This window comes from Camelus ferus, chromosome 15 (assembly GCF_009834535.1).
Source record: "Camelus ferus isolate YT-003-E chromosome 15, BCGSAC_Cfer_1.0, whole genome shotgun sequence".
Lineage (NCBI taxonomy): Eukaryota > Metazoa > Chordata > Mammalia > Artiodactyla > Camelidae > Camelus > Camelus ferus.
Genome location: NC_045710.1, coordinates 13,751,802 through 13,778,557, shown reverse-complemented (window position 1 = coordinate 13,778,557; position 26,756 = coordinate 13,751,802). Strand labels below are relative to the sequence as shown.

The 26,756-nt window shown below is 56.0% G+C and overlaps 1 protein-coding gene across 2 annotated transcripts; it reads left to right on the top strand.

Annotated features, from left to right (window-relative positions):
- On the top strand, positions 1-26,756 carry HS1BP3 (HCLS1 binding protein 3). Of its 2 annotated transcripts, none has more exons than XM_032497100.1 (7): positions 1-144; positions 5,432-5,597; positions 8,201-8,408; positions 9,974-10,190; positions 19,453-19,598; positions 21,010-21,145; positions 25,894-26,756. In XM_032497100.1, exons 1-7 carry the CDS (start codon positions 113-115, stop codon positions 26,156-26,158), a joined length of 1,170 nt encoding a protein of 389 aa, XP_032352991.1. In that variant the 5' UTR covers positions 1-112; the 3' UTR covers positions 26,159-26,756. The 2 variants fall into 2 exon arrangements, with proteins under 2 accessions (XP_032352991.1, XP_032352992.1); XM_032497101.1 differs by lacking the exon at positions 1-144 and adding an exon at positions 3,409-3,511.

Here is a 26,756-nt window from a genome sequence, read left to right as displayed (position 1 = left end):
TAGGCGGCGGGCCAGGACCGGAGCCGGGGCGGGCGGGGCGCGGGGCGGGGACACGGCGACGCCGGCGCCTGAGAGTCCCGTGACCGCGCGCCCCGCCCGGAGCCTCGCCGTCATGCAGTCCCCGGCGGTGCTTGTCACCTCCAGGTGAGCCAGACCCCGCGTCTCGCGCGACGTGAGACCGGGTGCCCCGGAGCCGTAGCCGTTGCTCCCGGGGCGGACGAGGCGGCGGAGGTGGCCGGTGCCCGGGACCGCGCCCGCCGCCCAGCGCGCTGGCCGTTGACCTGGGTTCGGCGCCTCCAGAGCCCCGCGGGAGAGGCGGGCGGCAGCGAGTGCCCCCCGTTTTACAGATGGGGAAACTGAGGTCCCCAGAGACTAACGAACTCACCCAAGACCCAGTGGGAGGCCTGAGCTGGCCGGCACCGCGCAGGCGGCCAAAGCAGGGGGCTCTCCTTTCCCCTTTCCTGCCTACCTGCCCTTATTTCTTTTTGGCTCGAAAATCTGCTTATGCATCTTTTCAGCGCTCACCGTGTGCCAGACCCGGTGAGCGGCATGGGGACGGGGTGAATCAGGCTAGGCTCGGCCCTGCAGGGGAGACAGGGATAAACGCAGACCCACTGGGGACATTTACTTGAGGGGGTGGTGGGTTCAGGTTGTCGTGGGAACATAGGGCAGGGTGTAACCTAGGCTTCTGGAACGATGGGGGTGGGGGGAGGGAACGAGGCCATGTCCTGCTGAAAGACTGAAGGTTAACCAGGTGAAGGGGCGGGGAGAGGTGGCAGCTGCTCAGACAGGTAGCTGAGGAAAAGTGCAGTTACAGCAAAGGCCTCTGGAGGGTCCCTGGAGGCAGAATGAGCCCACCCTGATCCAGGCCTGGAGGACCCAGTACAAGATGGATCCTGGAAATGCTGGGATGGATATGGATTAATCCTTTCCCCTTTCTCGTATCTGTCAGTGACTCACTGCAAGTATTTTCATCTATCCACCTTTCTTCCCCCTACACAGAATCTTGGGCTAGGATGCCAGTCTCTTACAGAAATAAATGCTATTTTCCAGTTGTAATCTAAACTTCCCCAGGGCTTCAGGTCTAGAAAAGTATGATTCTGTAAGTAAACCCTGATGTCAAAACGTGCTTGGTCTCCTCTGTGTGGTTGCTGGTTGTGTCCTCATGGGCAGAAGAGGTTTCCCTGATGCCCCATGAATCACCTCCTCTCGCCGAGCTCCAGTTTACGTTTCTGCAAAAAAGGGTTTGCGCTTGGCAGTTGTAAGCAGGTTCAGTAGCAGACCAGTTGGTGCTGGGTGCTCGGGAAGGGGCTGGGTGGCTTCCCTCAATGCCCCACCTGGACAAGGCTTCTTAAGATGCAGGCGCTGGTGGTAAAGGCTGGTGAATGGTTCTAGGATACAGAGTGAACAGCCCAAAATCCCTCTTATAGAGCTTTTGTGGGGCAGATGGACAACAGGTAAATATAGGGTGTGTCAGGGATGATAAGTAATACAGAGGAAAATAAAATGGTAGGGAAATAGAGTGATGGGAGTTGTGAATGCTGTTTTATATGGTTTGGTCCAGGAGTGTCTTTCTGATAGATTGTGGCGGTTGGGTAGAGATCCCTGACAAATGAAAGAGAAATCTTGAGAAAGAGTGTACCAGGCAGAGGGGGCAGCAAAAGCCAATGTCCTGGGGCAGAAGGGTGCTTGGGCACCAGCAAGGAGGCCAGTGTGGCTGTGATGGTGTGAGCCGGCGAGAGTGTTAGGTGCTGTGGTGCAGAGCTGGGGGCTTGGGGCTAGAGGACAGTGAGGACAGGGCTCCCAGGCTGAGGTGAGGCTCTGAGTGCCATGGGACCTGCCTTGGATTTCACAGAGGTCCTTTGGCTGCTGTGTTGAGCAGAATGTGGATGAGCAGGGCACAGCATAGAGATCATTCAGGAGACTCTGGTGGTGATCCATGTGAGAGGTGATGGTGGCAGAGGTGGTGAGAAATGTTTGGGTTCTGGCTATATTTTGAAGACTGAGCTTTCAGGGTTTGCTGATGATGAGATGTGGGATATGAGAACAAGAAAGAGGGGTTAAGACTAACTGTGAGACTTTTGTCCCAAGTTCCTGGAAGAGTGAGGTTGTAGTGGACCGAGCCGGGAGACTGTGGATGGAACAGGTTTGGGGATAGTTGCGAATCTCCATTTGTCAGCACACATTCATTTTAAGAAGCTTTTTGACAGCCAAGTGTGATGTCGGAAAGGCAGCTGGGAGAAGGAGTGTGGCCTTGAGGGCAGAGTCCAGACTAGAGATAGGAATTGGGAGACAATTGGCCCATAAATGGAATTTAAAACCTTGGACCTGGATAAGACCACCTGGGGAAGGGTGGAGCAAGAGAAGAGGTTTAAGGAGAGTGCTCCGGGCGGGATTGGGGGACATCCGGGGAAGCTGAGCAGAGTGACTGGGTGCATGGGACCAAGAGGGAGTAGGGGTCCCAGAAGCCAATGAGGACAGAGCTTCAAGGAGCAGAGAGTGATGGTCAGGTGCGGCTGGAGGAAGAGAAGAGAGCGAACTGACCTTTGCGTTTAACAACATAGGGGTTGCTGGCGACCTGGGCACGAGCAGTTTCGGTTACAAAGTGAGGACAAAGTTAGGTTGGAAAGTGTTCAAGATCAAACAGGAGAGGAACTCGAGGTGGCGAATATAGGCTGTTCTCTTGAGGAGTTTTGCTGGAAAGAGGAGCAGAAATGCAGCTGTAGCTCAAGGGGAAGTTTGGGCCAAAGGACAGCTTTGGTTGTTAGAGAAGCGAGAAGGATCCCATAAAGAGGGGAGACTGATGGCGCCGAAAAGAGGGGAGACTTGCGGAAGCGACATATTTGAGTAGGTGAGGGGTTGGCCTCAGGTATAAGCCAGTCAGTAGTAGGTCCCCAGTGGCGGGGGAGGCAGATGCAGGCCAGTTGTGGATGTCACAGGATGTGCTTGGAAGGTCCCTCCACCATTCTCCTTTTCTTAGTAAGTGGGAAGCAGTGGGGTGGGGGAGAATGGGCACTAGGGGTTTGCTGACCCGGGCAACTTGGATTCCGTGTCTTTCTACTCAGTGAGTAGTCCCAGGAGCAGTATCAGCATCCCTGGGGGATGGTTAGAAAGGCAGACTCGCAGGCCCTGCCCCGGACCTGCGGGATCAGATCTGCATATTGACAAGATCCCCAGGTGACTCAGGTGCACTTACAGTTTGAGAAGCTCGGTCTGGGGTATAGGTGGGCACACTACACCGGGGGGCCACATCCTGCCCACCACTTACTTTTGTAAATAAAATCTACGTACTGTCTGTGGCTGCTTTCACTCTACACTGGCTGAGTTAAGCAGATGAAATGGAGACCTTTTGGCCTGCAAAGCCTGAAATATTTTGTCTGACCCTTTGCAGGAAAGGTTTCCTTGGGGGCCTTGGGGAGCAGGAGAGAGTGAATTAGGCTCCAGTGCATCAGCGTCACCTGGAGGACATGTTAAAGTGAAGAGTGATGCAGCGGCCTGGATTGGTTCACAGGTGATGCTGATGTGGCAGTGACCACACTGAACCCCAGGTCCAGCCCGAGGAGGGGTTGCCAGGCCTGGTGCTGCAGGCTGTGGCCCTGAATCTCTGGTGGGACCAGTCAGCATGTCTGAGTTCATCCCAGTCACCGGCAGCTGCCGGGCACAAAGGTGGCAGAGAACTGGAGAGTTGAGGGCAGAGGGCAGGGGAGCTGAGGCCTGCGGCAGGGGGCCTCTCAGCTGGGGAGGCGTGACAGGACAGGGAGGGGCAGTGGAAAGGTGGCGGGCGGGGTCATGGATGCAGGTCCTGGAGAACTGCTAGGGGTGGGTTCTGAGAGCACTGGTCAGCAGTGGCGGGGGGGCAGCCTAGAGTGAACCCTGGCTCCACCTCTGACCTGAGCCCAAGGACAGGTGACTCCCTTTTTGTGTCTGTTTCTCTGACTTTAAGTGGGCCTGAGCAGTAGTGTCCCTTTGTAGGGCTGTGGGAGGCAGGAGGGCCTTAGACAGGTGGGGTCCTTTGGACAGGGCCTGCGTGGGTGCCGGCTGCTCCCATGCCCACCTCTCACCCTCAGTCCAGCTCTGCTCTGCTGCACAGAACACCTGGAACGTAACACCGTGTGCGGCACCAGGAGCAGCAGGGTCTGTGTGGAAGGCCAGGGACACTCATTTGGTTACTGGCAAAAGGAAAAGTGGGCTGACTTGTTTGGTGTATCCCATCCTGCACGTGTGCGTGGGGCTCATTGACCACCTGCCCGAAAGCAGGGTCGCCCGGGCTTTTCTGAGTGCTTCGTGCTCAGTCTAGCAGCCTTACGCTTTGTGAACATGCTCGTGTGTGTAGAGGTTTGTATGGTTAGTAAATGTGTGTACACACCTCATATGTGGGTATGTGGTGGGTTGTCCTCCCAGTTGGTGACAAACAGCATCATGTCGGTGACAATGTCTCATGCTACCGTAGGAAGGGGAGGAATCTGTGTGGCAGGAGTGCTGGGGGGCAGGGTGTCACTTGGTGGATTGGGATATAGTCCCAGACGGGGATAGGGCCTGGCCCCAGGCACGGTTTTAGCCCCGGCAGCCCCTCACCCCTCAGGGCCTTCCTTTTCTTGTCTTCTGAAAGTCCTGCCCAGCACATAGCTGGTTTCAACCCTGATAACAATGTGCCCGGCATGTCCTGTCATAGGTGTTTGTGTGCACGGGTCTCCATTATACCCTTACGTAGAATAGGAATATAACCTTTTTCTCACCTCAGAGGAAACATTTTATAACTTCTCGGCTCTTCGTGCAATTCAGTATGTTTGTGTGGCATTAAAAATTCTCCAAGAGCTGTAAAGTTTTGCCGAGTATCCTCTCAAAGCCTCGTACAGGTACAGCAGGCCTTATCAGTGCCTTGCAGAGGCCCCAGAACAAATGATAGCCCAGCATCCAGTGCTTTTTCCATCTTCCCCCAGCTGAGCAGGTTCTGTGGTGGCTCTGCTGCCCTCTGGTGAGCTGAAAAAATGCATCTCTCCAGATTCCTGGTGCGGTTTCAATCCTGTATCATGTGCACAGAGCGAGTCACTTCCCTTGGTTTGAATAGAGCCCTGGGGATGTCATCCGCACAAATCCCGCAGGAACTGTTGCGCTGGGTTTATCCCAGATACCTAATTGTGATCTTCCATAAGCTCCATCTTCTCTGCTATCACCTGTTTTCCTGCTGGGAATAGCCCTCTGTTCCTGAGCAACCCAAAGGCGGGGCCCAGGCTCGGGGCCTGCGGAGCCGGGCTGAGTGAGGGTTGGCATGTGGTGGGGCGGGTGGCCTGGAGCTGTGCGCACTGAGGACAGCCAGCAGAGCAGCCTCTCACCCGGGCCCTCCAGGCCACCCTGAGGCCCTGCCTGCATTTCACTTGAGAAGTCTGCTGACTTGAGCCTGAGCTTCCTTTGCCTTCTCTCCCTTTGGCAGGCGAGTTCAGAATGTCCACACAGGCCTCGACCTGACGGTGCCCCAGCACCAGGAGGTGCGGGGCAAGATGATGTCAGGGCACGTGGAGTACCAGATCCTGGTGGTCACCCGGCTGGCTGCGTTCAAGTCGGCCAAGCACAGGCCCGAGGATGTCGTCCAGTTCTTGGTGAGCTGGGGGCTCTCCCAGGATGCTCCCGAGGGTGCCTAGCATCCAGGGGTCCAGGTGGGCAGACATACCTGCCACCAGGGTACAAGTAGCACCAGAAAGTGCGCAATTTTCTAGCCAGCATTCGGCCTGAGTGTGCCTGCCAGTGCATGTTGGCGGTAAGGACACAAGTGAATCCGATGCTTACTGTCTGTGGGGAGACAGACTTGTAAAGAGACAGATAAAGGTGGAGATAGGAGCCCAAGGCGGGGCGGTGGGGAGCGGGGGGCTGTGGGAGTACAGAGAAGGGGCACCCAACCCATCCTAGGGAAAGGGTTCTGGAAGATTTCTCAGAAAAGGCCAGGGCTGAAATGTTTTAAAGAGCAGGTGGAGATGTCAGCACTAGGGTGGATGAGACACTCCCTTTGTCTCTCCCCTTCAATCTACAACCAGTAAAACATCCACAGCAGCTCCACACATCTGTACATCTAGAGGTGGGCGGACTGGAACATATAGAGGAGGTGGATCTGGGAGGAGAGGAGAGGCGGTGTATGCAGTCCTGGATCTGCAGCCCTGGTGGCCAAGCCCATAATCAACATACAAAAATCTGCTGCATTTCTGTATGCTATCAATGAACTAGAAGAAAGAGAATTAAGAAAACAATCCCATTGACAGTCACCACAAAAATACCTAGGAATAAATTTCAAGGTCACGGCCTAAGCAAAGGCACAGAGGCTGAAAACAGGGTGTTGTGTGGGGAACTGTGAGCAGCTGAGTGTCGTCCTGGAGGAAGTAGGGGAGGAAGAGGGTGATGACAGGCAGGAGCCGGGTCACGGAGGGCAGGCGGGGCACCTGGCTGGTCTGGCAGGCCAGGAGGAGTCTTAAGCAGTGGAATGACCTGGTCCTGTTTGCCTCCCACTGGCCTGCCTGGTGGCGAGTGGAGTTGGATTGGAAGGAACAGGGCAGGAAATGGGGAGCCCAGTTTGGAGGCTAGTACCCAGGTGCCCCAGGTGAGGGCTGGGAGCAGGCCAGCAGTAGAGGGTATGGATGGGAAGGAGAGATCATGACTGACTGACTGTTTCCACTGACTGAGGAAAAGGGCACTGGCGGAGGGCCAGGTTGAAGGTAGACGTCTCGAGCATGAAGTGTTGGCCCGATGGAGACACGAGGCTGGAACTTGGGACGGGGTCAGGCCTAAAGGGCAGGTTTGGGAGGCATCAGCTTGGAGGTGATGCTGAAAGTCTGGGAGCAGATGAAGTTGCCCAGAGAGTGGTTGTGGGTGTGGAGGGGAGGCTGAGGAGGAAACCTTGGGGACACCAGCACCTCAGACAGTCAAGGAGAAGGAGCTGAGGCCAAGTGGTGAGAAGGGAGCTAAGGAAGGAGAGCGTTTCAGGAGGGGCAAGATCACAGACTCATCCGTTCAGTGTCTACCTTTGGCTTCTTATAGAAGGATCCAGAGCTGTGCTCAGGAGAGGCAGGCTGCAGGATTGTGAGATAAAGGTAGAATGAGCAAGGGTCCTGCGGTCCAGATTTGACTCATGCTTGGAGATGCTTCTCAGCATTTTGAACCACTGCGAGGGCAAAGAATGCATTTACTCCCAGTGGGATCTAGGGGTGCAACCGAAGCCTGAAATTTCTTCACAGTTTCATGATTTAGCTTTAAAAAACTAATGAGCGTTTTGCTTTCTGCTCCTTAAAGGGAATAGAAGCCCTTGCTTTGGAACACTGATGAATGTGGGCCCAGGATGAGGTGGCACCCAAGACTTAAAGCTCTTGGCTCCCGGGGCTGCCAGTACCCTGAAGACCCACTGCTTCCAGAACCCTGGTCCTGCTGGGTCTGGTGGCTGGGTCTGCATGGAGCAGTCAGGCCAGCAGAGGGCGCTCGGCCCCACCTGGTCGAGTCTCAGGTTCTCAGGACCATGAGGAGTTGGAGCCTGCATCACTTTTGTGAAAGGATGCTCTTACCTTTCCTTAAGGGCTGTTCTCAGGAAAGCTCCTGTGAAGACAACTGCAAGCCACAGTCCCCTGTCCCAGATGACTCCCCGTTGGGGGTTCCTGAAGTCCTCCGTCTGGAACCCTCATAGGCTGGGGGTTCTGGTGGTCATTGCTGGTTAGCCGGGGCTGTGTGCTCCAGCACAGCTGTGCAATGGGATTGCCAGGTATCCCTCACCTGTATGGGTCCAGACCCACCACAGCCCATCGGCTACACCAGCATTTCAGTGGCGTGCTATGGATGTGGGCCTGGCCTGGGAGCAGAAGACGGTATATCTGTGTCTTCCGTGTCGATGCTCCCACAGGGGAGTTGGGGAGACAGACTGAGCCTGCGGGGAGAACACAGAGGAGTCCAGGCGAGGGAGGACGCTCGGCTGTTGGTGGTGTGTGGTGCACAGTGGGTGACTCTTTGAGAGCCCGTGCCGTGTCACACAGACCGCAGTGACGGCACTGACCTGCTGTGCTGTGGTCGCTCCCTCCACTCTAGACCTGGAGCCTGGAGGGCAGAGACCACGCTGGGTCTCCCCACACAGAGTAAATGCACAGCACGAGCTTGACGCACAAGTGGAGGAGCAGCTCGCGCTCTCTCTTTCTCTCTTTACTCAAGAAACCATGTGTGCCTCTCATTCCAGGTCTCCAAAAAGTACAGCGAGATTGAGGAGTTCTACCAGAAACTCAGCAGCCGTTACCCAAAGGCCGGCCTTCCCCCGCTCCCCAGGAAGGTCCTGTTTGTTGGGGAGTCTGACATCCAGGAGAGGAGAGCTGTGTTTGACGAGATTCTGCGATGTGTCTCGAGGGATGCCGAGTTGGCCGGCAGCCCAGAGCTGCTAGAGTTCTTAGGTACCAGGGCTCTGTCCCACGTCGCTGAGGTCCCTGCCGGCCCAGAACTAGGCCTTGCTGCCCTGGCGCAGTGGGAGAGGCTCTGCAGGCCCCCGCAGCCCAGAAGCCTCAGCCAGGCTGTTTGAGGCACGTACATGTGCCTTAAGCCTTGCTTAGGCCAGGGCGGTGGGCGGAAGGGGCCTGGGACCCGGCCCGCCAGGACTGACTGCTTGGGTGCTGGGCAGGCCTCTCCCAGGGGTCTTCTCCCTGATCTCACCCCATGTACCCCATCCTGGCCAGCCCCATCCAGAGCTCCCCCTACACACGCACGCACGCACGCACACACACCCTTCCGTCTCCCGCCAGCCAGGCCTGGGGACCTGCAAGGACCAGAGAAAGCTGTGCTCCCACAGCCAGGCTGCTTCCCTGGCCCCTGGGGACACGTCACTCAGCTTGTACCCACTCTGAGAGGGTTGTGGGTGTGGCTCCAGGCAGCCCCACACCCAGTGATGGGGACCTCGATCCCTTGCCATCTGCGTCCCACAGCCTCCTGTCTTTCCACTAGTCTTATCTGTCCGATGGGTCTAGCCCAGCTGGCAGGTGCTTGTGAGAATCACATGAACTGACACATGTAAAGTGCCTGGAACAGGGCCTGCCGTGCAGGAGGTGCCGTAGAAGCGACGGCTGACACTTTACCCCTACTCAGCACATCTGCTGAACTCAGCACACACCAGGCATGTTCCTGTCTCACACAAGTGCCCCAGGGCAGGTGAAGGGTGTGAGGGAGGGGGTCCCATCCCGAGGTGCTGGGCACTCACCCTTGACCTTCTCCCCTCTTTGGATCACTCTGTTTAACTCTTTTCCCAACCATTATGAGGCTCCTAGTTTCACAAGACAGATGGGAATTTTTCCAAAGGAAATTCACAGCAGATAAGCCAATTGAAAAAAAATGGGGTGGGGAAATAAAAACAAAACCAGTGTATGCACAGTGTATGAGCCTGGGCAAGACTGCAACACCAGTTTTATTCTGTCCTTGTCCACAGCCCCCACTGGGGTCTGCAGGCCAGGGTCTCTCCTGCCCCAATTTGTTCCAAGGTCGCAACCGTCCCCTCTTTGCCTCCCTCTGGGTCTGTGTCTGCTCCAGTAAGGGGGCTCCCCACCATCTGTAGCTGGAAGAAACTCCCCATCTCCTGGCCCTTCTGCTATGGGGAAGCAGGATAGGGTTGTCCGACTTTCTCAGCTTCTCTGTGCCTCAGTTTCCTCATCTGTAAAATGGAGGTACAAATAGGTTCTCGCATGTGGGGTTTTTGCAATGTTTAAATGAATCCATACTTGTAAAATGTTTATTATATGACGCTTACTCCATGAAATTGAAGGTTCACAAGGTTTTTGAATGGGATTGTAACTGCTGCACCCCAGGCTTTGCTCCCCCCGCCACACCCTGTCCACCCAGATCTACCATTCTGGTCTCAGAATCTGCAGGAAGCCCCCCAGCCTCAGGTGCTGGCACAAGAGCTTGCATGCGGGGAGGTGCCCCTTTGTCCTCTGGTGGTGAATGTCAGTGCCCTCTCTGTCTCCCTCCACAGGCACCAGATCCCCCGGGGCTGCGGATCTCAGCAGCAGAGATTTCTCTGTCCTGGACACAGACAGCCAAGCAGGAGATGACGGGGATGCTTTCGACTTCTTCCAGCAGCAGGACCAGGTGGAGGGTGAGGGCCCACCCGTTCTGGGCCAGAGGGGCGAGGATGCAGGGAAGTCCTCAGAAGAGGAGGAGGAGGCACTGGACCCTCTGGGCATCATGCGGTACGTACCCCCTTCTGGGCTGGACTCCCATCTGGCCCACTCCAGGCTCTCTGGGGACAGCTTCTTCCTCCCTCCTGGGAGTCTGAGAAAACCTATCTCCCCAGGTCACCACCCCAAGGACCCTGGTGTGCTCAGGGAACTGGCTCTCTGCTCACCCTTGACATCGCCTGGGTCTTTGGGGCTGGGCCCGGTTATGTCCTGCCCCCTCCTCGTCACAGTGGTCCCCCCTCACCTCTGCACTGAGGCCTGGTAAGGCTGTCCCCCCACCCGCAACAGTTCAGCAGCCCAGGCTACCTGATCCTGACCCAGGGGGCCTGGTTCTCCATCCAGCTCATCACTGAAAGCCTGTGACCTGCAGTGCGTGACCGGAGCTCCCTGGGCTGGGCTCTGCTGTCCTTGGAGCAGGAACATTTACCTTGGCCCTGCCTCCCCAAGCTCGTTGTAAGGCTCCATGAATCACATGGACCGTAAGGTGCTGACTGTGATGCAGGGAGGTAGAGTGAGCCCCGGGGTAGACTGTGTCCCCTTTACATGCGCACGCATGCACACACGTGCACACATGCACACTGCAGAAGAGACAAGCTGGCTGCGGTCTTGATGGTCCCTTGGTGTCCTGATTCTGTCACTGTGTACTTTCCCCTTTCCTGTCCCTCTGACTGATTTTAGCCAATTAGTGAGCTGCTCCTGAGCCCCGACTGTGTGACCACCCTGAGCTGGGGGAGGGGGCTGCGGGCTAGATGAGACTAGAGGCCCCTCTGATGGACACAGGCTGAGGTGTGGGCGGGGCCTCCCAACCAGGAGACAGAGGGGAGCAGACAGACTCAGCTGCCCTGGGGCCCTTCTTGGCCTAAATGAGCAAGAAGCAAGGTGGGAACTATTGATTCTGACCACCTACTATGCGCCAGGCATTGTGCTTTGCACTTTGTCTACCGTGTCTCATGGACACCCTACCCTGCAAACAGCTGTTACTGTGCCATTTGACAGATTAAAGAAACTGAAGTCTTCCGAGGCCAATCCCTTGCCCGACGTTGGGCAGCTGGTAAATAAATGGTTCTGGGTATCAAACCAAGCTCAGGATCGTCTCCTGGACTGTGGAGCCAGACTGCGTGGGCTTGAATCCTAGCAGTCTATCCCGTTTCTTCAGTCTTCTGCAGCAAAACCAGGATAATGACAGCACCTATCTTTTGGGGCTGTTGTGAAGACTGAGTTAACACAGATGTCCTGGCCCCGTCTTTCTGCCCCACCACCTCCGCTGAGTCAGACGGCAGACCCAAGGTGGCATTCTCTCTGCCTGTCTCACAGGTTCTGTTCCAGAAAGAAATTAGAGCCAATGAGAAGTCCAGCTGGGGCAAGTTCAACTTAAACAACATGAAAAATAGAATCCAGAGAGCATTGCCCACCCCCCGCAGGTCTTCCTCTCCTGGTGGGATGTTGGGGGTGGCACATGGACACGTGGCTGCAGGGTTGCCGTGAGGCCAGCCTAGAGGGGACGAGGAGTCTGACTCAGGAAAGATCTGGGAGCTCAGGGAGACGGAGGAGCAGAGCCAGAGGTCCTGCAGCAACTTGGCTCCCAGGAGTCAGGCACCCCCACCCCCCAGCCCACTGTGCCAACCTCATCCTGGGAGGGACAGCGGCCCTGTGGGAGCGACAGTGAGGTTATGTTGGGAGAAGTTCATAATAGCCACTCCTTATCAGCTTTGTATAACCTGAGGGCCTTGTTGGGCTATATTTGTTTGAACTCACCCTCTCTGTTGTTCGGAGTAACCACACGTTTCTTGGTGCCAGACTGAGATGGGCTTCTGTGGTTTGCGCCAGCCTTTGGCTGAAGGACATGCTTAGCAAAGCAGCTCCTTTTTTGGGTAGGAAAATGCTCTTCGGGGTTGACAGGGGCCACTTTTAATTTCCTGCCCACTCCAGGAGCAGATTGACAGGGGTGTGCGGACTGTCCGAGGAGCCCTGCGCTCAGCGCCATCCCCAGCTCTGCGCTCAGGCCTCCTTCCTGAATCCAAGGAGAGCTGAGCACTGAAGGGGTCCCAGAGGCTCTTGACCTTCTGCCAGTCTGTTAATGACCAGTGTGATGATAGTCAGTGCTGTCGCTTCCATCGGGAATAATAACATTTTTTGAGAACTTATTAAATGCCAGGAACTGATTAGCATTTACACGAATAGACATTTTCTACTCCACTTCCATTTTTTTTTTTTAAGGTCATTGCTTTCAGGATCCACCATGGGTCTGGTTTGGGAACTGGTGCTTTAGAAAGCCGGTACTGGCACCAGGCCCAGTCTGTATGAGGAAGCTGACATTTGGAGTGAAGTGTCTCATCCAGATACATCCAGACACAGGTAGCAGAGTCAGGACTTGATGCCACCTCCCTGCCCTGTCCCTTGACTCCAGTCTTCCGGGCAGAGCCCTAGGGTTATCCCCCTTTCACAGATGGGCAAATTGAGGAGAGTATTGAACGGAAACTTAGCCAGAGCCTTGTGTGTGGTGGAGCCCTACCTTGAAGTCAGGGTTTCCCCTTGGCCTCTGGACACCCAGGTGGGCCAGTTGACTTCTTTGTACAGTCCTGCCCTTGGGTAAGGAACGTTCTGTTCTTTGCAGGATACTTACACTTTGCCTGCGTATTTCTCCATCCTGTGCCTCAGTTCCTGTGCGGATGAGGCATCCCTGTTTTACCAGCTTCACTCCACGCCACCCCCAAGCGCCCTTCTTGCAGCAGCCACATTTCCAGGCGACAGGCATCAGCCCTTCCTGCTGTGGCCACGGTGGGGCACTGTTGCTCCACTCTGGGGCTGCTGGAAGGTGGACGCACAAAGCCTGACTCTTCTTTGTCTGTTAAACCTGGTTCTGATTAGGGAGAGATGTATGACTACACCACTAGAAAGTGCCTTTTTAACCTAAAAGCCCTCATCGCCGCCCATCCCAACACTGCTGCTCTCCTATTTTGGGGATTTTTGTGTATCCCTGTCCTGGTCCAATCCCCATAACTGCAGACAGAGTGCACACGTCTTTTTTTCACTCTGCTTTTTCACTTAATGTCCTCATGATCACTTTCCCTGTGGAACATAGTTTTCATATTTAACTTTTCTATTTTAGAGACTTCACAGTTCTGAGAAAGACAAAGTTCTCCCATAATAGTTCTGCCTTTCTTCTGGGAAATACTGTGCTGGAAGCATTTTTAATTGTAATGTAAATAATTTACAATTAGTAATAGAAAAATTGAAACCACAGTTGAAAGTCCTTTCGTTGTGAAGGCATCCTCTTTGTATATTCCTGATATATTACTAAAATGGAATCATGTTATGCACACCATTCCGTAAGTTTCTTTTTTTTCTAGCTTACATACTGAGTCTTTCCAGATCAATAAATAGACTTCTGTCTTCTGCTAGTCTTTCAGACTGATGAGCTGTAAATGGCACTGCCAGGCCCCTGCTTGGGAACACTGTGGTGTCTTCCATAGGTTTTTGCTATTCCAGGCAATGAAGAACTTGTTCATGTGTGGAGTGTTTATTCTGTTGGGCTTCTCCCCAGATGCCTACCCCAGAGCAAGGTCCCCAGAGCTCCTGCTGGGGTCTTGGTTGTGCCACTCCAGTGAAGGGGTCTTTTGGGATTTTATTGCCCTATGTTGGGAAGTTTTTTTCTTTTCCAACCCTACCCACCCACACGGCCTACTGCCGCACCCACCTCTTGCCCCAGTTCCCAGGGAGCCCCCTCTCGGCCCTCAGCTTCCCGAGGGACAGGATTGGCCCTGTTGGGACAGGAGTGGGGACTGGATCTCTGCCCCCTCGGCCTCAGCCCACCTCTCAGGTGGCCTCGGGCTGCTTTGCAGAGGGTCAGGGATCTTGAGTGTGGTTTGAAAGCTGCTGAGAAAGCTAGGATGTGTGGTCACCCCAGAGCAAGGTTAGAGACAACCTTTCCAGGTTCAAATCCCAACTCTGCCACTTAGCAGCTGGGTTATGGAACTTATCAGAGCCTCAGTTTTCCTCTTTGTAAATTAAAGTCCAAGCCTAGTGGTTGTAAGTATAAAATGAGGTGAAGTACAGGAAGTTTCTTTTGTATGATGTTATTACTCTTTCAGATTTACTTTGCTGTAAAGAAGCCCTTGGGTATTTAAATAGTTGAAATGGCAAGGTGGCTTTTCCATTTCCTATTGTTGTTATGCAAATATCAGCATAACAGGCCACCTATACACCTGTCAAGCTTGCAGCAAGCCAGCTCTCTCCGTTGGTGGGAGGGTTGCCTCTTGCAGTCTGTGTCCCTGGAGGACAAGGCTTGCTTGGCTGTCTTTGATGGGATTAAATGGTAACTTGACTCCTTGGGGGAGTGAGTCTTAGGAGGTCATACCTGCCATTCCCCTGTCTCAGGCTGCCCGGGAGCCTTGTGGCAGCGCCCAAGTCATTGCATTCTTGGAATGACAGAGCCTTTAAACTGTAAGCAACTAGAGGTCAAATCCAGTGTCTTTATGGTTACAGTTGGGGAACTTTCCCAAGATCACACAGTAGGGCACCATCCAGCAGGATTCCTTACTCCTGTTGAGCAGATAAGGAAACACTCCAAGAGTGAAACGACTGGCCCGGGGTCATACACAGGTTCTTCCGCATCCCCCTACAGTGCTCCTCCCTCGGGAGCAGTCAGAACCTCCCCTGGCACTTCAGGATGTGGTCCTGACTTCCCCTCAGACCCTCCTCCTCTAGCCACACCTGCTGGTCCAGCTGTTGGACACCTGAATATGCTGAGCTCCTCCCATCTCAGAGTTTTTGAAGGGCTATTCTCTGCCTGAAGCACAGCTTTCCCGACCCTGCTCATCCTTCTATCCAGTGCTTCCCTGAATCCCCTGTCCTGGCAAGGCAGTCCCGGGACCATGGGATGAATGCCTCTCCTCCATGATTTTGCTTGACTCTTGTGATCGGGTCACTGTAGAAGTCCGTTGCCTGGTACTGTTGCTGCAAATAACATTGTCCTGCAATGAACTTCACAAGTTCGTTTATTGGCACTCTGAGAATTTTCCCTAATTGAGAAAACAAACAAACAAACTGAAGTTAAGGTTTGAAAAATGAAAAGTCCTTATTTTAAAGCAGGAAAGTTGTATGCTTGGAAAGGAGGTTGATTTCCGTATTTGGTTTAGCATCACCCTGGCTTTGAAGGTAACAGTCGTGTTGTCTGTGAGTCTTGGCTTCAAGAGGATCCACCGTCTTCTGTTTAGTCTAGGAGATGCCTCTGCAGCTCAAGTGCACTTGGGTCCAGGGCTGTGGGGGGCAGGTGCATATGGGAGCATTGACACAAGCCCCCTGGGTGGCCGCAGGGGAGGATGCTCTCGTGTCAATCACTGTCACTGAGCCCCGTGGAGCAGGGCTGCTTCTTGGCCTGTCAGAGCTGTCAGCAGCGGCACCTGCTGCCTCTCACTCGAGTGCGCTCCACGCCTGCCTGCAGAATGTGGCCTGGTCTGGACAGCTGCCTCCTGTCAGGCACACACAGCAGTAGAGCTGATGTCTGTCCAGGCACACACGTGTGTAGCGCAGGAGCACGCTTCCACAGGCCTGCACCCGTCCAGGGAGCCCCTGCCCACTTCACGCCACCTGTGCTGTGTGGGAATCTACACAAGGTCAGGAACAGCAGCTTCGTCCGTCCCAGACCTCTCTGTCTGATGCTCAGTTGCCCCATCCCTGGTGGCAGGGGTCTAACTGTACCAGCCTTTCCTTGGCAAAGGGAGAAGTGAGGCATTCTCTATAGCTTCGGTGCAGAAGGTGGGCTGGCAGGTGAGGACGGCAGAGCTGGGTAGTGTGTCCTGGGGCAGGCACAGCAAAGATGGGTGGTGTGTCCTGCAGACGGGTGGGTGGACATGGGTGGAGAGGAGCTGAGAGGGGGAATGGAGGGGCACCAGGGCCGTAGCCCCTGGGTCAGCCTGAGTCCCTGCTCACATGACCAGTGAGCAAGGGGAAGGAATGGGGCTCGGAGTCTGTATCTCATCGCACACGTGAAGTGCCTATCCTGTCCTGAGTCGGAGTCTGGCACCATCCGAAACATGTCCCTTCTGCCCCCGAGTCACTTCAGTAGTCCACATTTGTCAGCACTTTGCCAGTTCTCCCAGTCTCCCCCAGTCCAGGCCCTGATCATTTCTCCGTGGACCAGGAGCAAACCTTCCACGGGGGACCAGGGACCAGGTTCCTGGTCGTGCCCGAGTCACGCCTCCCACATCCCCTCAGAGGCTGAGGGTCTCTCTGCCCAAGTCAGTCTCCTGTTCTTGCCCCCCTCCTGCCCCATGTCACTATTTACCTCTATGTCACCTTCTCTAGGAAGCCGTCAGGCTGGGTTGGCTCCTTCCTCTGGGCTCCGGCTGTCATGTAATTACTGCCCTGTGTGGTAGTTACCAGTCTGTGTCTGGGACTCTGCTCGGCTGTGAGCTTCTGGAGACGGTGCCAGGTCTTCCTCATCTCTGCGCCCTCCTCACCCGCACAGGTTCTTGCCCAGGAGATGTGCTCACTGAGCGCCAAGTCAGACAAAGTGCTCTGGGTGAGAGGATGGGCTCCTTACAGGAGGGCCGAGGGGCTAGTAGAGGGATCTTTGGAGGAGGAGCGATGGAGTGGAGGGTCTCTGTCTGAGATGATGCTGGGAGCCCCCCTCTCTTCACCCCCTTTCCCCGCTCCCTGGGGAAGGAGGTAGAAATAAGTCTGGATTAGAGATGTACTGTTACCCTGTCTGTCCATCTGTTCGTTCATCTGTCTGTGCATCCCTCCGCCACCCCTCCATCCATCCGTCCTTTCATCTAATATTTATTGAGCATCTGCTCGGGACCAGGCACACCACTGAGCCCCCAGGGACTGATTTGGGGCCAACCAGGACAGGACCCTCGGGCTTTCAGCCATCAAAGCTCCCTGTTTCTCTTGTTCTTTGTCCCCCCTGGAGTCGGCTCAGAGGACTCGGGGAGACTGGACGGCCCAGGTGGAGTGGGGTGGGGTTCAGATGGTGTCTGAGCAGCCCCGTGTGCTGTAGGATTGCTTCATTCCAAGTAAAGACAACAAAAGATTAAAAATGTCTCTGGGGAGAAAAACAAGACCATTCATCCAGTCTGAGGGGAAAACTCACATAGCAGGAAAGTCAGGCCTAATTTGTGCTCTCCGAACCAGAAGTAGGTGTGAGAAGGGGAATCACTGCAGTCTCTGTGTGGCTTCTCCAGAGATAATTAATCACGTCTGTTCGTTCACTTCCTTTGTTCTTCGGACCTTCCCTTCTCTCTGTGCATCCTCTGATTTCTGGCCCATGGGAAGGCCCCAGCCCCTGCCCCACGGGCCCCGTCTGCTGGGGAAGATGTGAATGTCCTTCTCCACCCGGTGTTTCAGGCCTGCCGGTTTCCAAGCAGGGTGGACCTGTGGACGGTGAGGCCCAGCCCTAGCCCCCCCACCAACCCTGGGGGCTACAGCTGGGGGCTCTCTGCCCTTCACTGCTGCAGCGCCTGCCAGACCCAGGAACAGGGCCAAGCAAAGGGCGGCTGCGATGGGAAATTGAGAGACAGTGGTGGGGCAAAGCCCTCGGGCCCCAGGCTGGGCCAGTGGCCAGGAGAGTCCATAGAGATGCAAACAGCTCCCAGGGCTGCCTGTGGAGGTCTGGACGCAGCGGGTCCGGATGCAGCAGGTCTCGACCAGCTGGCCTGTCCTGAGGGCCAGGGCCTCTGTGGTACCCACTTCCCAGGGGCCGTTAGGGCTGCCTGGGGTCTGCCTGGTCTGTGAAACAAAAGGAAAACGTCCCAGGAGAGGAGGACACCCTGACTCCTTAAGGTGCATGAGGAGGCACAGATGTAGTTTCCGGAGGAGCCCAGGCTCCTTTCAGCTCACCCAGCACCACAGGCAGAGCCCGGAGGTGGCACCGTGACAGAGGCGTGGCCCCAGTGATCTGTGGCTTGAGCCTGTCTGTCTGGCTTGTACCTGAGATGGAGGGAGAGCAGGGACTGGGGTGCCGTTGAGTCTCTGGCCCTGCCTGCTGTGTGGCCTTGAGCAGACACCCAGCTTCTCTGAACCACTGTTTCCTCAGTCTGCCAACAGAGCTCCTCCCCCAGGGGCCTTGGCCCCGAGCATGGAGGTGCGTTGGTCCTGCCGCCTTCCAGCAGGTGAGTCCCCACCTTTCATAGCTTCTCCCCATCTCCTCTGGGAGCCCGAAATTCTACCAGACATCTAAATCCAGACTGTGGAAATGACTGCCTCTGGGCACCCTGCCCTGCAACACCCAGGGCCGCCCTGCAGCAGTTTTCACCTGCTGTCAGTCTGTGCCATTGTTACTGCAGTATCAGCACAGTTTAACCACATAGTATTGCCAGCTTGAGCTCAGACAGTGACCTTAGTCCAGTGGAACGGTCCCCCGGGCAGACAGTTGCCGGGAAATCCCACTTCCAGTTAAAAGCTTGTTTTTGTTGTTTGCAGGAATGTTTAAATGGCTAATTTAGGCATCAACACAGGGACTGGATCACCTTGTTAAAATGAAACCAAGTTAATTTATTTACTGGCAGTATAACTTCCAGTGACGTGTCCCTGAAGGTTTACACCGTGTAACCCCTACGTGGGTCAGGAAATAAAGCCCCCTCCTGGCGTCCCGCAGCAGCGTCTGGTCCAAAGCAAGACCTCGGCCAGCCAGTAAATGAGACGTAAAGGGACCCGAGAGGTGCAGAGCTGACTGGGGCTCTGAGTGGTCAGAGGGGTTCCCTGAAGGAGACGGGGTTTGCTCAGTGGGACTGAAGTGTTTTCTGGAATGATGGAGGTTATTCTGCTCAAGGAGAGGGGGGATGTGTGGGGGGGAACAAGGGAACGTTGACCAGGGCTGCCATCCGTTCTGCCCCGGGTCCAGGCCCTGAGCTCTGCAGGCTCACATGCATCCACCCCGTCACTGAGCGGCTGTGGGGTGACTCTCTGAGCCTGGCCCCAAGGACCGCTGAGGTCGAGTGGCCCCCGCTCCCCCGGAAGGAGGGCACGTTCTCTGACCTGCGGCCACACAGGCAGGCCCGAGTCCTGCTGGCTCTTTGGGGCTGGGAACCGTCTGTAGTCGGTTGTGTGATCCAGATGCCTGGCAGCTCTTCCCACACGTCCTAACAGCGCCATTCCCCAGGCTCTCAGGAGCAGTGTCTCACCGCCTCCGTTGTTGAGGCCTTGGAAAATTCCTCCCTGACACCAGCTCAAGCCTGTCCAATGCCTCTGTGAGTCTGGCCAGGCCACCCAGGCCAGCCGGCAGGGCTCTTGTGCGAAGCTTTAACCTCGGGTTCTGTCTGTGATTCTCCAGCTCCAAGAAACCCAAGAAACGCCCCGAAGTGGCCATGACACCCAAACCCCAACCCCGGCTCACCATCTTTGATGAGGAGGTGGACCCCGATGAGGGGCTGTTCGGCCCAGTCGGGAAGCCTTGTCCCCAGGGCTCCGCAGAGGACCGTAAGTAGATCCCCAGGGTGTTCCCTTCACTCTCGGGGTCTTGTGGGTGGCCCGACCAACTTCTGTGAGTGGCTTTGGACCTACCACATGTGAGCAGGATGGAAATCTTCCCTTCTCCTATTTTGACACGATACAGACTCAGTCAATGGAGATTTTCTGCTGGAGAAATCTAGTCTGGCACCTTGTGTCCCCACAGCCTGGAACATTCCAGGGCTGTATGTTTAATCACTCCTTGGAAGCAGAGGGCATTTTTTTTTGTTGCTTTGGAAAGTGTGGGTTGTGACTGATGTAAAAGTACCTTCGTCATACCTGTGGCCAGATGGCCCCAGGTGGAGAGTAGATACCAGCCTCCCCGCAGCACGCTGGGACTCCACGTGACTTGGATTCTAATGAGAGGTTGTGTGTCCCTGGCAGAGACCTCACAGGAGGGTTCTGTGCGGAGTTGAAACAGGAAAGCTGAGCAGCCTTGGGACTTCCACACTCGTCCCTGGGTCTGACCTTTCCTCCCCCGCCCAGGTCCCGTCCAGGGGAGGGAACTGATGTCATCCATGAATTCAGCTGGCACTTGGTGAGCGCCCACTGAGGGCCAAGCTCTGTGCAGGGCCTGAGAACACATGGCTGGTAAGACACAGTCCCAGCCCCAGGCCTCCCACCAAAGACAGGACATCTCCTGACATTTACAGAGTAGCCTGGGCCTCAGGTCTGAGCAAAATGTCAGTGCCTGTGGGGACACAGGGAAGGCTTCCCAGGTTAGGGTCAGCTTGAGGAGCTGTGCTTGAGCTGGATCCTGGAAGGTCGTCGGAGTTTGCCAGGGCTGCTGAAAAAGCATATTCTGGGTGAAGAGGCTGCAGTCACCTTTCACAAAGGGCAGCGTTGAGCAGTCGAGATGGGGAGAGGGTGGGGAGCAGACCCCGGCTCCTCGAAGGGAGGGGCTGCAGTCCAAGCAGTGTCTGCTCAGCACTGCATCCCAGAGGCGGCAGCCCTGGGCTGGTGGTTGGCACTTAGTGAGCACTTGTTGGAAGACTGGGGTGCAGCCCTGGGGGCCGAGCTAAGAGATTCAGCTGCCCGGGGTCTTGGGGACAGTGAGCTGAAGAGGCTGCTTCTTCCTAAAGGCAGTGGGGAGGCTGCGAGGATCTAAAACCAGAGTGATGCCATCAGCTGACTCTGGCCCAGCATGGACGGCCAGGGCAGGCAGACAGGTGTGTCGGGCCCCAGGGAGCTCTTTCCCCTCACCCCCACTTGGCCCCTGTCCTGTGGCTCTCGTGCCCTGCCTTGCAGACAGAAGAGACCAGCTGACTCCCTCTTCCCTGGCTGTGTCAGGAGGTTGGGCCAGACTGTCTCCACCTGCACACCCCAGGCAGCTGAGGACAGGCCAGTACTTCTGACCACTCTGCTGCTGCCTTCTCCACAGCCCTGAAACTGTTTGACGATCCAGACCTCGGCGGAGCCGTCCCCCTGGGTGACCCCCTACTGCTGCCAGCTGCCCACGAGCGTGGAGGGCCCACGTCCCGCGCAGACCACAGGGAGGCCTCCAAGGACCTGTTTAGGTACAATCTGTCCCCAGCAATGCTTCGCCAGCTCTGAAAGTGGCCTGGCCAGAGCCAGGGACCCATCCTGACGTGGGAGGGTTTCACCATCCTTGGGCTCTGAGGGAGGGAGTCCTGGCCCGTCAGAGGCAGGAGCCTGTGGGTGGAAGCCAGCCAGGAGGCAGTGAAGGGGATTTGGTGAAAGGGGGTTGGGGGAGGTGGAAGCAGCTCAGCAGGTTCTAGAAAGAGAGAGCTTCATGCATACAAATACATTATATAAAGAATAATTAAATTCTGTAATTGCAAGAGCAAACATAGCTGGCATAAACAGGTTTGGAAACAAGTAAAACTGACTCCTGGTAGCATGCAGTCATCTGCAGGGAGCAAAACTCAGGTGTACCAGCAGTGGTCGGTCACTGGCAGGCTTTACAGAGCGGACAGCGAGGCTTAGCCTGGCACCTGGAGGCTGATCGACAGAACACGTGTAAAGCTGACAACCACAGCGCGCATGCTGCGCGTCAAACTGCCTGCTGGTTCTCTACGCGTTCCCTTACTTAATCCTCACAACGGCCCCCACTCTACTCCCCATGGGTGCTATTATGTTCGTTTCATAGAAAATGGAGAGTGAGGGAGGTGACTGGCCCAAGGCCACAGCTCCCAAGTGACAGGATTGGAGCCCAGGTCAGCCTGCCTGTGTCCCGTCCTCCCCACCCTTCCAGGACTCCGAGTGCCTGGAGGAGGAGAGGCTGGCAGATCGCCTTTGCCTCCCACCCCAGGGCTAGCAGGCTCTCCCAAGGCTGCTGCTCGCGCCACTGTCTTCTCAGTACTCGCGGCACTGTGAGTCCCTCCATCACCCCATCCGTGCCCCGGGGATGCAGGCTGTGCTGGGCGATTTACAGGACGCCGAGCTGTCTCTTTACAGGAACAGTTACATGGCGCCGGGCCGTGTGGTCCCAGGAGGCTGTCATCCGCACCCTCATTAGCAGCCGCGGGCTAGGAGATGGCCCTGTGAGCGCTCACCAAGCCTGAGTCACAGTGATGGCTCCTTGTCATTACATCTCCCCACGGCCCCCAGCAGCTGTTCACTCTCATCCTGCGTCCTCACCCCTGACAGCCTGGCAACAGTACTCCCTGGGAGAAGCTGGGACTGTTGTCATGGGTTTAGAAGTGACAGGGAGGCGCAGGGAGGCAGAGTAGTAGGGTCATCCCCGGGGAGCTGCCCAGGGGGCCTCTGTGTCCCCAGGACTCAGTGTGTCCTCGCTGGGGAGCTCCAGGGGGACCTTCCTGGCATCATTTATTCTAAATCTGTTATGCTGACCCTTTCCAACCCATGTTCTGTCAATTCGGGGTGGGTGTTCAAAAGTGTTACGTTCAAAGGTTTTCTGTGGCCAGATGGCCAGGGCAATACCAGTGCTTTCCAAGCCTTTAGTGTGTGGGCACGTGTGGCTCAAGGGGGACACCACACAGCATTTCATGTTCCAGTTGGGCTCTGGGACCCTCTCCTTTGTAAAGCCTCCTACATCCCACAGAATACTCTGGGAGTCCTGTGGCCCTGCGTTCGCTCTACCAGACATCTGGTGAAGAGCAAATTGGCTTCTTGAGAGCAGGAACCATATTTTATTTCCCTTTGTGTGTGTCCTGTGACTATCCAGGCAGGAATCAGGCTTCCTTATAAAAAACTTTCTAATATTCATTCATCCACTGATGCTTTCATTGCCCATTCATTCCATCACTGGCATCAGCCATCCCGAGGCAGCATGGAGTGGCGTTTGAGCAGGGTTTGGAGTCTGAGAAGCCCCCATTCCTTCTTGCACTGGGACCCCAGTTTTGGTCTTTAGCCAAGTCTTGTCCTCTGCAGGGACCTGGGGAGGAGGAGTAGGAGTGGGGTCTTCAGACCTCCATCCAGCCCCTTGGTGGCTGACCTCACACCGCAGGTCTTGAGAGAGAGGGGAACTGGATCTTGCATCAGTGGAACCTGTTTTTAGCCATGACCTCAGGGAACCCAGATGGAAATAAGATGTTTGGAAAGGGATGCTGTGTGGCCAGCTACATCCTGAGAGGGACTGCCCCACCTCCCACCTCAGAGCAAATCCAGTTTCTGGTTAGTTCCAAAGAGTCACTGCTTTGCCAAGCAGTATAAATCCTGAACTCTGACACAAGCTTTTAGCTGCTACTTTATTTCCCTGAGGGCCCCTGTTTGAGGATTATTCTGTCCTTCTGAGCTTTTCCTGGGCATCCAGCCTCCAGTGGAGGATGCAGGATGAGCCAGCACCTGCCCCAGGGGAGCCTGAGGAAGGGCAGCTGCTTGAAGAGAGCTGGGACCCATCTGAACTGAGCTGCCATGGGCAGCCCATCCCAGGGTGATGCCTCCTGGGACTGCCTGGAACTTACTCTGTGAAGGCCTGGCTGGGCAGGTCCCTCTGGGTCTAGACTGGAGAAACACCTTTTGCTCACTTCTCTGCCATCCATGGAGGCTCTGAATTCTCCCCTTGGGGTCAGAAAGGGTGGTATGGGGCACCTCCATCTTCATGCAGGCCTCTGCCAGGCCCTGTAGGGCCGGGAGTTGTTCTGACTGAAGGTGCCTCCCCTCTCCTCCTGCCTCTACCGAGCCCTGCCAGTTTCTGTGCTGGATCCCATTCACAGATGGGGAGGTGAGGACAGGGAGGTGGGGTGGTCTGAGGCCACTGAAGGAGGAGCAGGATGAGGAACGGAACTGCGTTCTGCCTGCTGTGCTGTGCTTCTAAGTGCATGGTGTTGCACCTCTGCCGGGTGATGCTGTAGCCAGTTGGCAGATGAGGAAACTGAAGCTTGGAGAGGCCAAGTGAGGCCCCCTGGGTCTTCTGCCTCCAGCGCCTGTGCCCTCCCTCCCTCGTCCCCAGCGTGGCTGAATGAAGCATGTCAACATTCCCTTAGACACATGGGGCCTCCTGGCCCAGCAGCCTGCCTGGATCTCTGCTGGTCACGGGTTTAGGGAAAAAGGCCCAGGACCCCACTTTAGGAGTTCTAAAATTGGCCCTTGGATTTCAGTGGGAACTTTCCATGTGACTCTACCAAAGCCCCCAGGATACAGTTATCAGATCTTCCCTCCAGTCCTGGGTCTCCTGCATTCTCCTAGTTCCAGACCAGCCTGGCCAGTGCAGTTTCTCCAGGGGCACAGGGAAGAGGCTGCTGTGTCCCCGGGAACATGGTCTGGGGTGTCGTTCCCAACCCCCACTTAGACCAGGAAAGCACACCGCTCAGCTTGGGGAAGGGGTGAAAGCACTGATCAGGTCATCCTTTCTCAGCATCTTCTGGAGGCTGCAGCATTCCTGAAATGACCTCATTGGGCCCTTCACAGATGGGGACACCAAGACCCAGGAAAGGAAAGGCCCTGCCCACATATTCTGCAGCTCTCCTTGCTTTGGGTCTTCTCTGAGTGACTGTCCTCCGCTGACGGACAGGAAGAAAGAGCAGCAGGTGTCCTGAGGCCTGGCCCAGCGAGAACTCCCTGAGGACGCAGGTGTTTGAGAGGCTCCAAGAGATGCTCCTTTGCCAGAGGGTCCGTATGGGGTCCTCAGAGGCAGCAGACCCAGTAGAGTCACCTGCCAGGTGTGATTGGAGGGCCTGTGGCCTCTGATTAGAAAGAGGGACCCTGGACCCTGGAGAAACCCTGACCTGAAGCTGGAGAAGGGGCTTCAGAGCATTGGTGCCCCAGGAAGGCAAACACACCTGGTGACCCAGCCACACTCAGAGCCTTGCTCCTCCACCTGCTGGCTGTGGGCCCCAGGCCAGGCCCTTCATCTTTCTGTGCCCCAGTTTTCATATCTGTAAATGTTACTAATATCTACTACCAGCCAGTGTTTTGTGATTATTAAATGAGCTAATGAATGTGGAAATGCCTGGCCATGGTAGGTACTCAGCACAACGTTGATTGGATGGGCAGGTGGTGGGATGGGTTGAATGGATCTTCCGTTATGCATCTGGTCTCCAGGAACTGAGTCCCTGCTGCAGGAGGTCCCTCAGGCCGAGGGCAGAGCAGGGCTGTGGCCTGCCTTTCTTTCCTGCTATTTCAGTACCTGGGACTGGTTCTGTGTGACCATCACCCTGCTGCAGCCCTCAGTCCCACCTGCTGAAGGAACATTAGGTCCAGGGTGTGGTGCAGTCTTGATGGGCGCTGGCTGAGGCTCAGTGCAGCCCCCTGTGTGCTCTGTCTAGCGCCCATGTGGCCCACCAGGGGACACTGTGGGCAGGCAGACCCCACCCCACAACGGCTTGGAGCCCCTCGTTTATTCTTTCTCTGGCTGAATATGGTCTGGATGAGAGCTTAGCTTCTGAAGTCAGACATCCTGTCATCCTGGTGACATGCTGTCACCTCAGGCAGGTGGCTTGGCCTCTTAGGACTTGAATGTGTATGTCTGTGGGGTAGAGATTGGGCCATACCCCACCAAGGGCTGTTGGTGGATGAAACAAGATAATGGGTCTAAAATGCTTGGCACGGAGCAGGTGCTCTGTATGTGGCAGCTGTTACTGTTATTTCTCGAGGGGTTAAAAGAAAAGTCACCTGAAGAAGACAGCTTGTCTAGGAGTGCAGAGGCTCCTGAGGTGCCGGCTCTGCTCATGCTGGGCCCTGGGGCTGCAGGGAAGGAGAGGCTTGCCCTTCAGTTCCTCCCCGGGGATGAGATGGGAAGCTGGGCCCAGTGCCCTGTTGTGGGGGGGTGCCTTTCGTGGCCGGGGACCCTTGTTCCTTTTGCAGGAGGTTGTGCTCAGAGCTTCTCCCTCTGGTTCTCTAGAGTCGAAGAGGACCTGGACCAGATTCTCAACCTGGGAGCTGAGCCCAGACTCCAGCCTCAGCCCAGGCCCAAGCCCAAGCCTCCAGTGGCAGCTAAGCCAGTGCTGCCCAGAAAGCCAGCTGTTCCCCCCACAGCAAGCCCGTCTGAGGCTGTGGCCGGGCAGCGGAAGCAGCAGCAGCAGATCCAAGCCATGGACGAGATGGACATCTTACAGTACATCCGGGACCACGACGCGCCTGGCCAAGCCACTCCCAGCCTCTTCTGACTGCCCCCCCACCCCCCATGCTGTTCCTGAGCCAGCAGGCCCTCTCCCGTGGAGGGGCTTGGGGTGAGGTGCAGGCTTTGCCCTGTAAGGGCTGGAACCTCTATTCCCAAGGGAGAGAGGGTGGAAGCCAGGGTCCTAGGTCCCCTGTACTGCCTTCTCCCTTTTTCTCAGGCCTGTGGGGTCATGGAACCCTGCAAGATGCAGAGAACGAGGTCACCATAGGAATTGGAGCCTAAACTGTCTCAGCCACGTGGATGTGGAGGGGAGAGCATGTGGGGATGCCTTGCTAACCAGGAACCTGTCCCCAGGATGTTGAGAGCCGGGGAGAGGGGGAGCCCAGGGAGGCTCCACTCGGGGCAGGGAAACTGTGCCCACTGGTGCCCACCAGCTCTGCCAGCCCCAACATAGGAGGGAGGGCCTGGCCAACTTGTTGGGGGGGGGTTTGGGGGGGTCCCTATACCAAGCCACCCTGGAGTCTTTGGTCAGCATGACTTCTGGGGCCCTGTAGGCCCTGGGAGGGTCCCGAGGGTGCCTAGAAGAGCCTGGCTGGGTAAGGTGACCCTAAGCTATCTCTGGTTACCAGGCGCTAAGCAGGGTG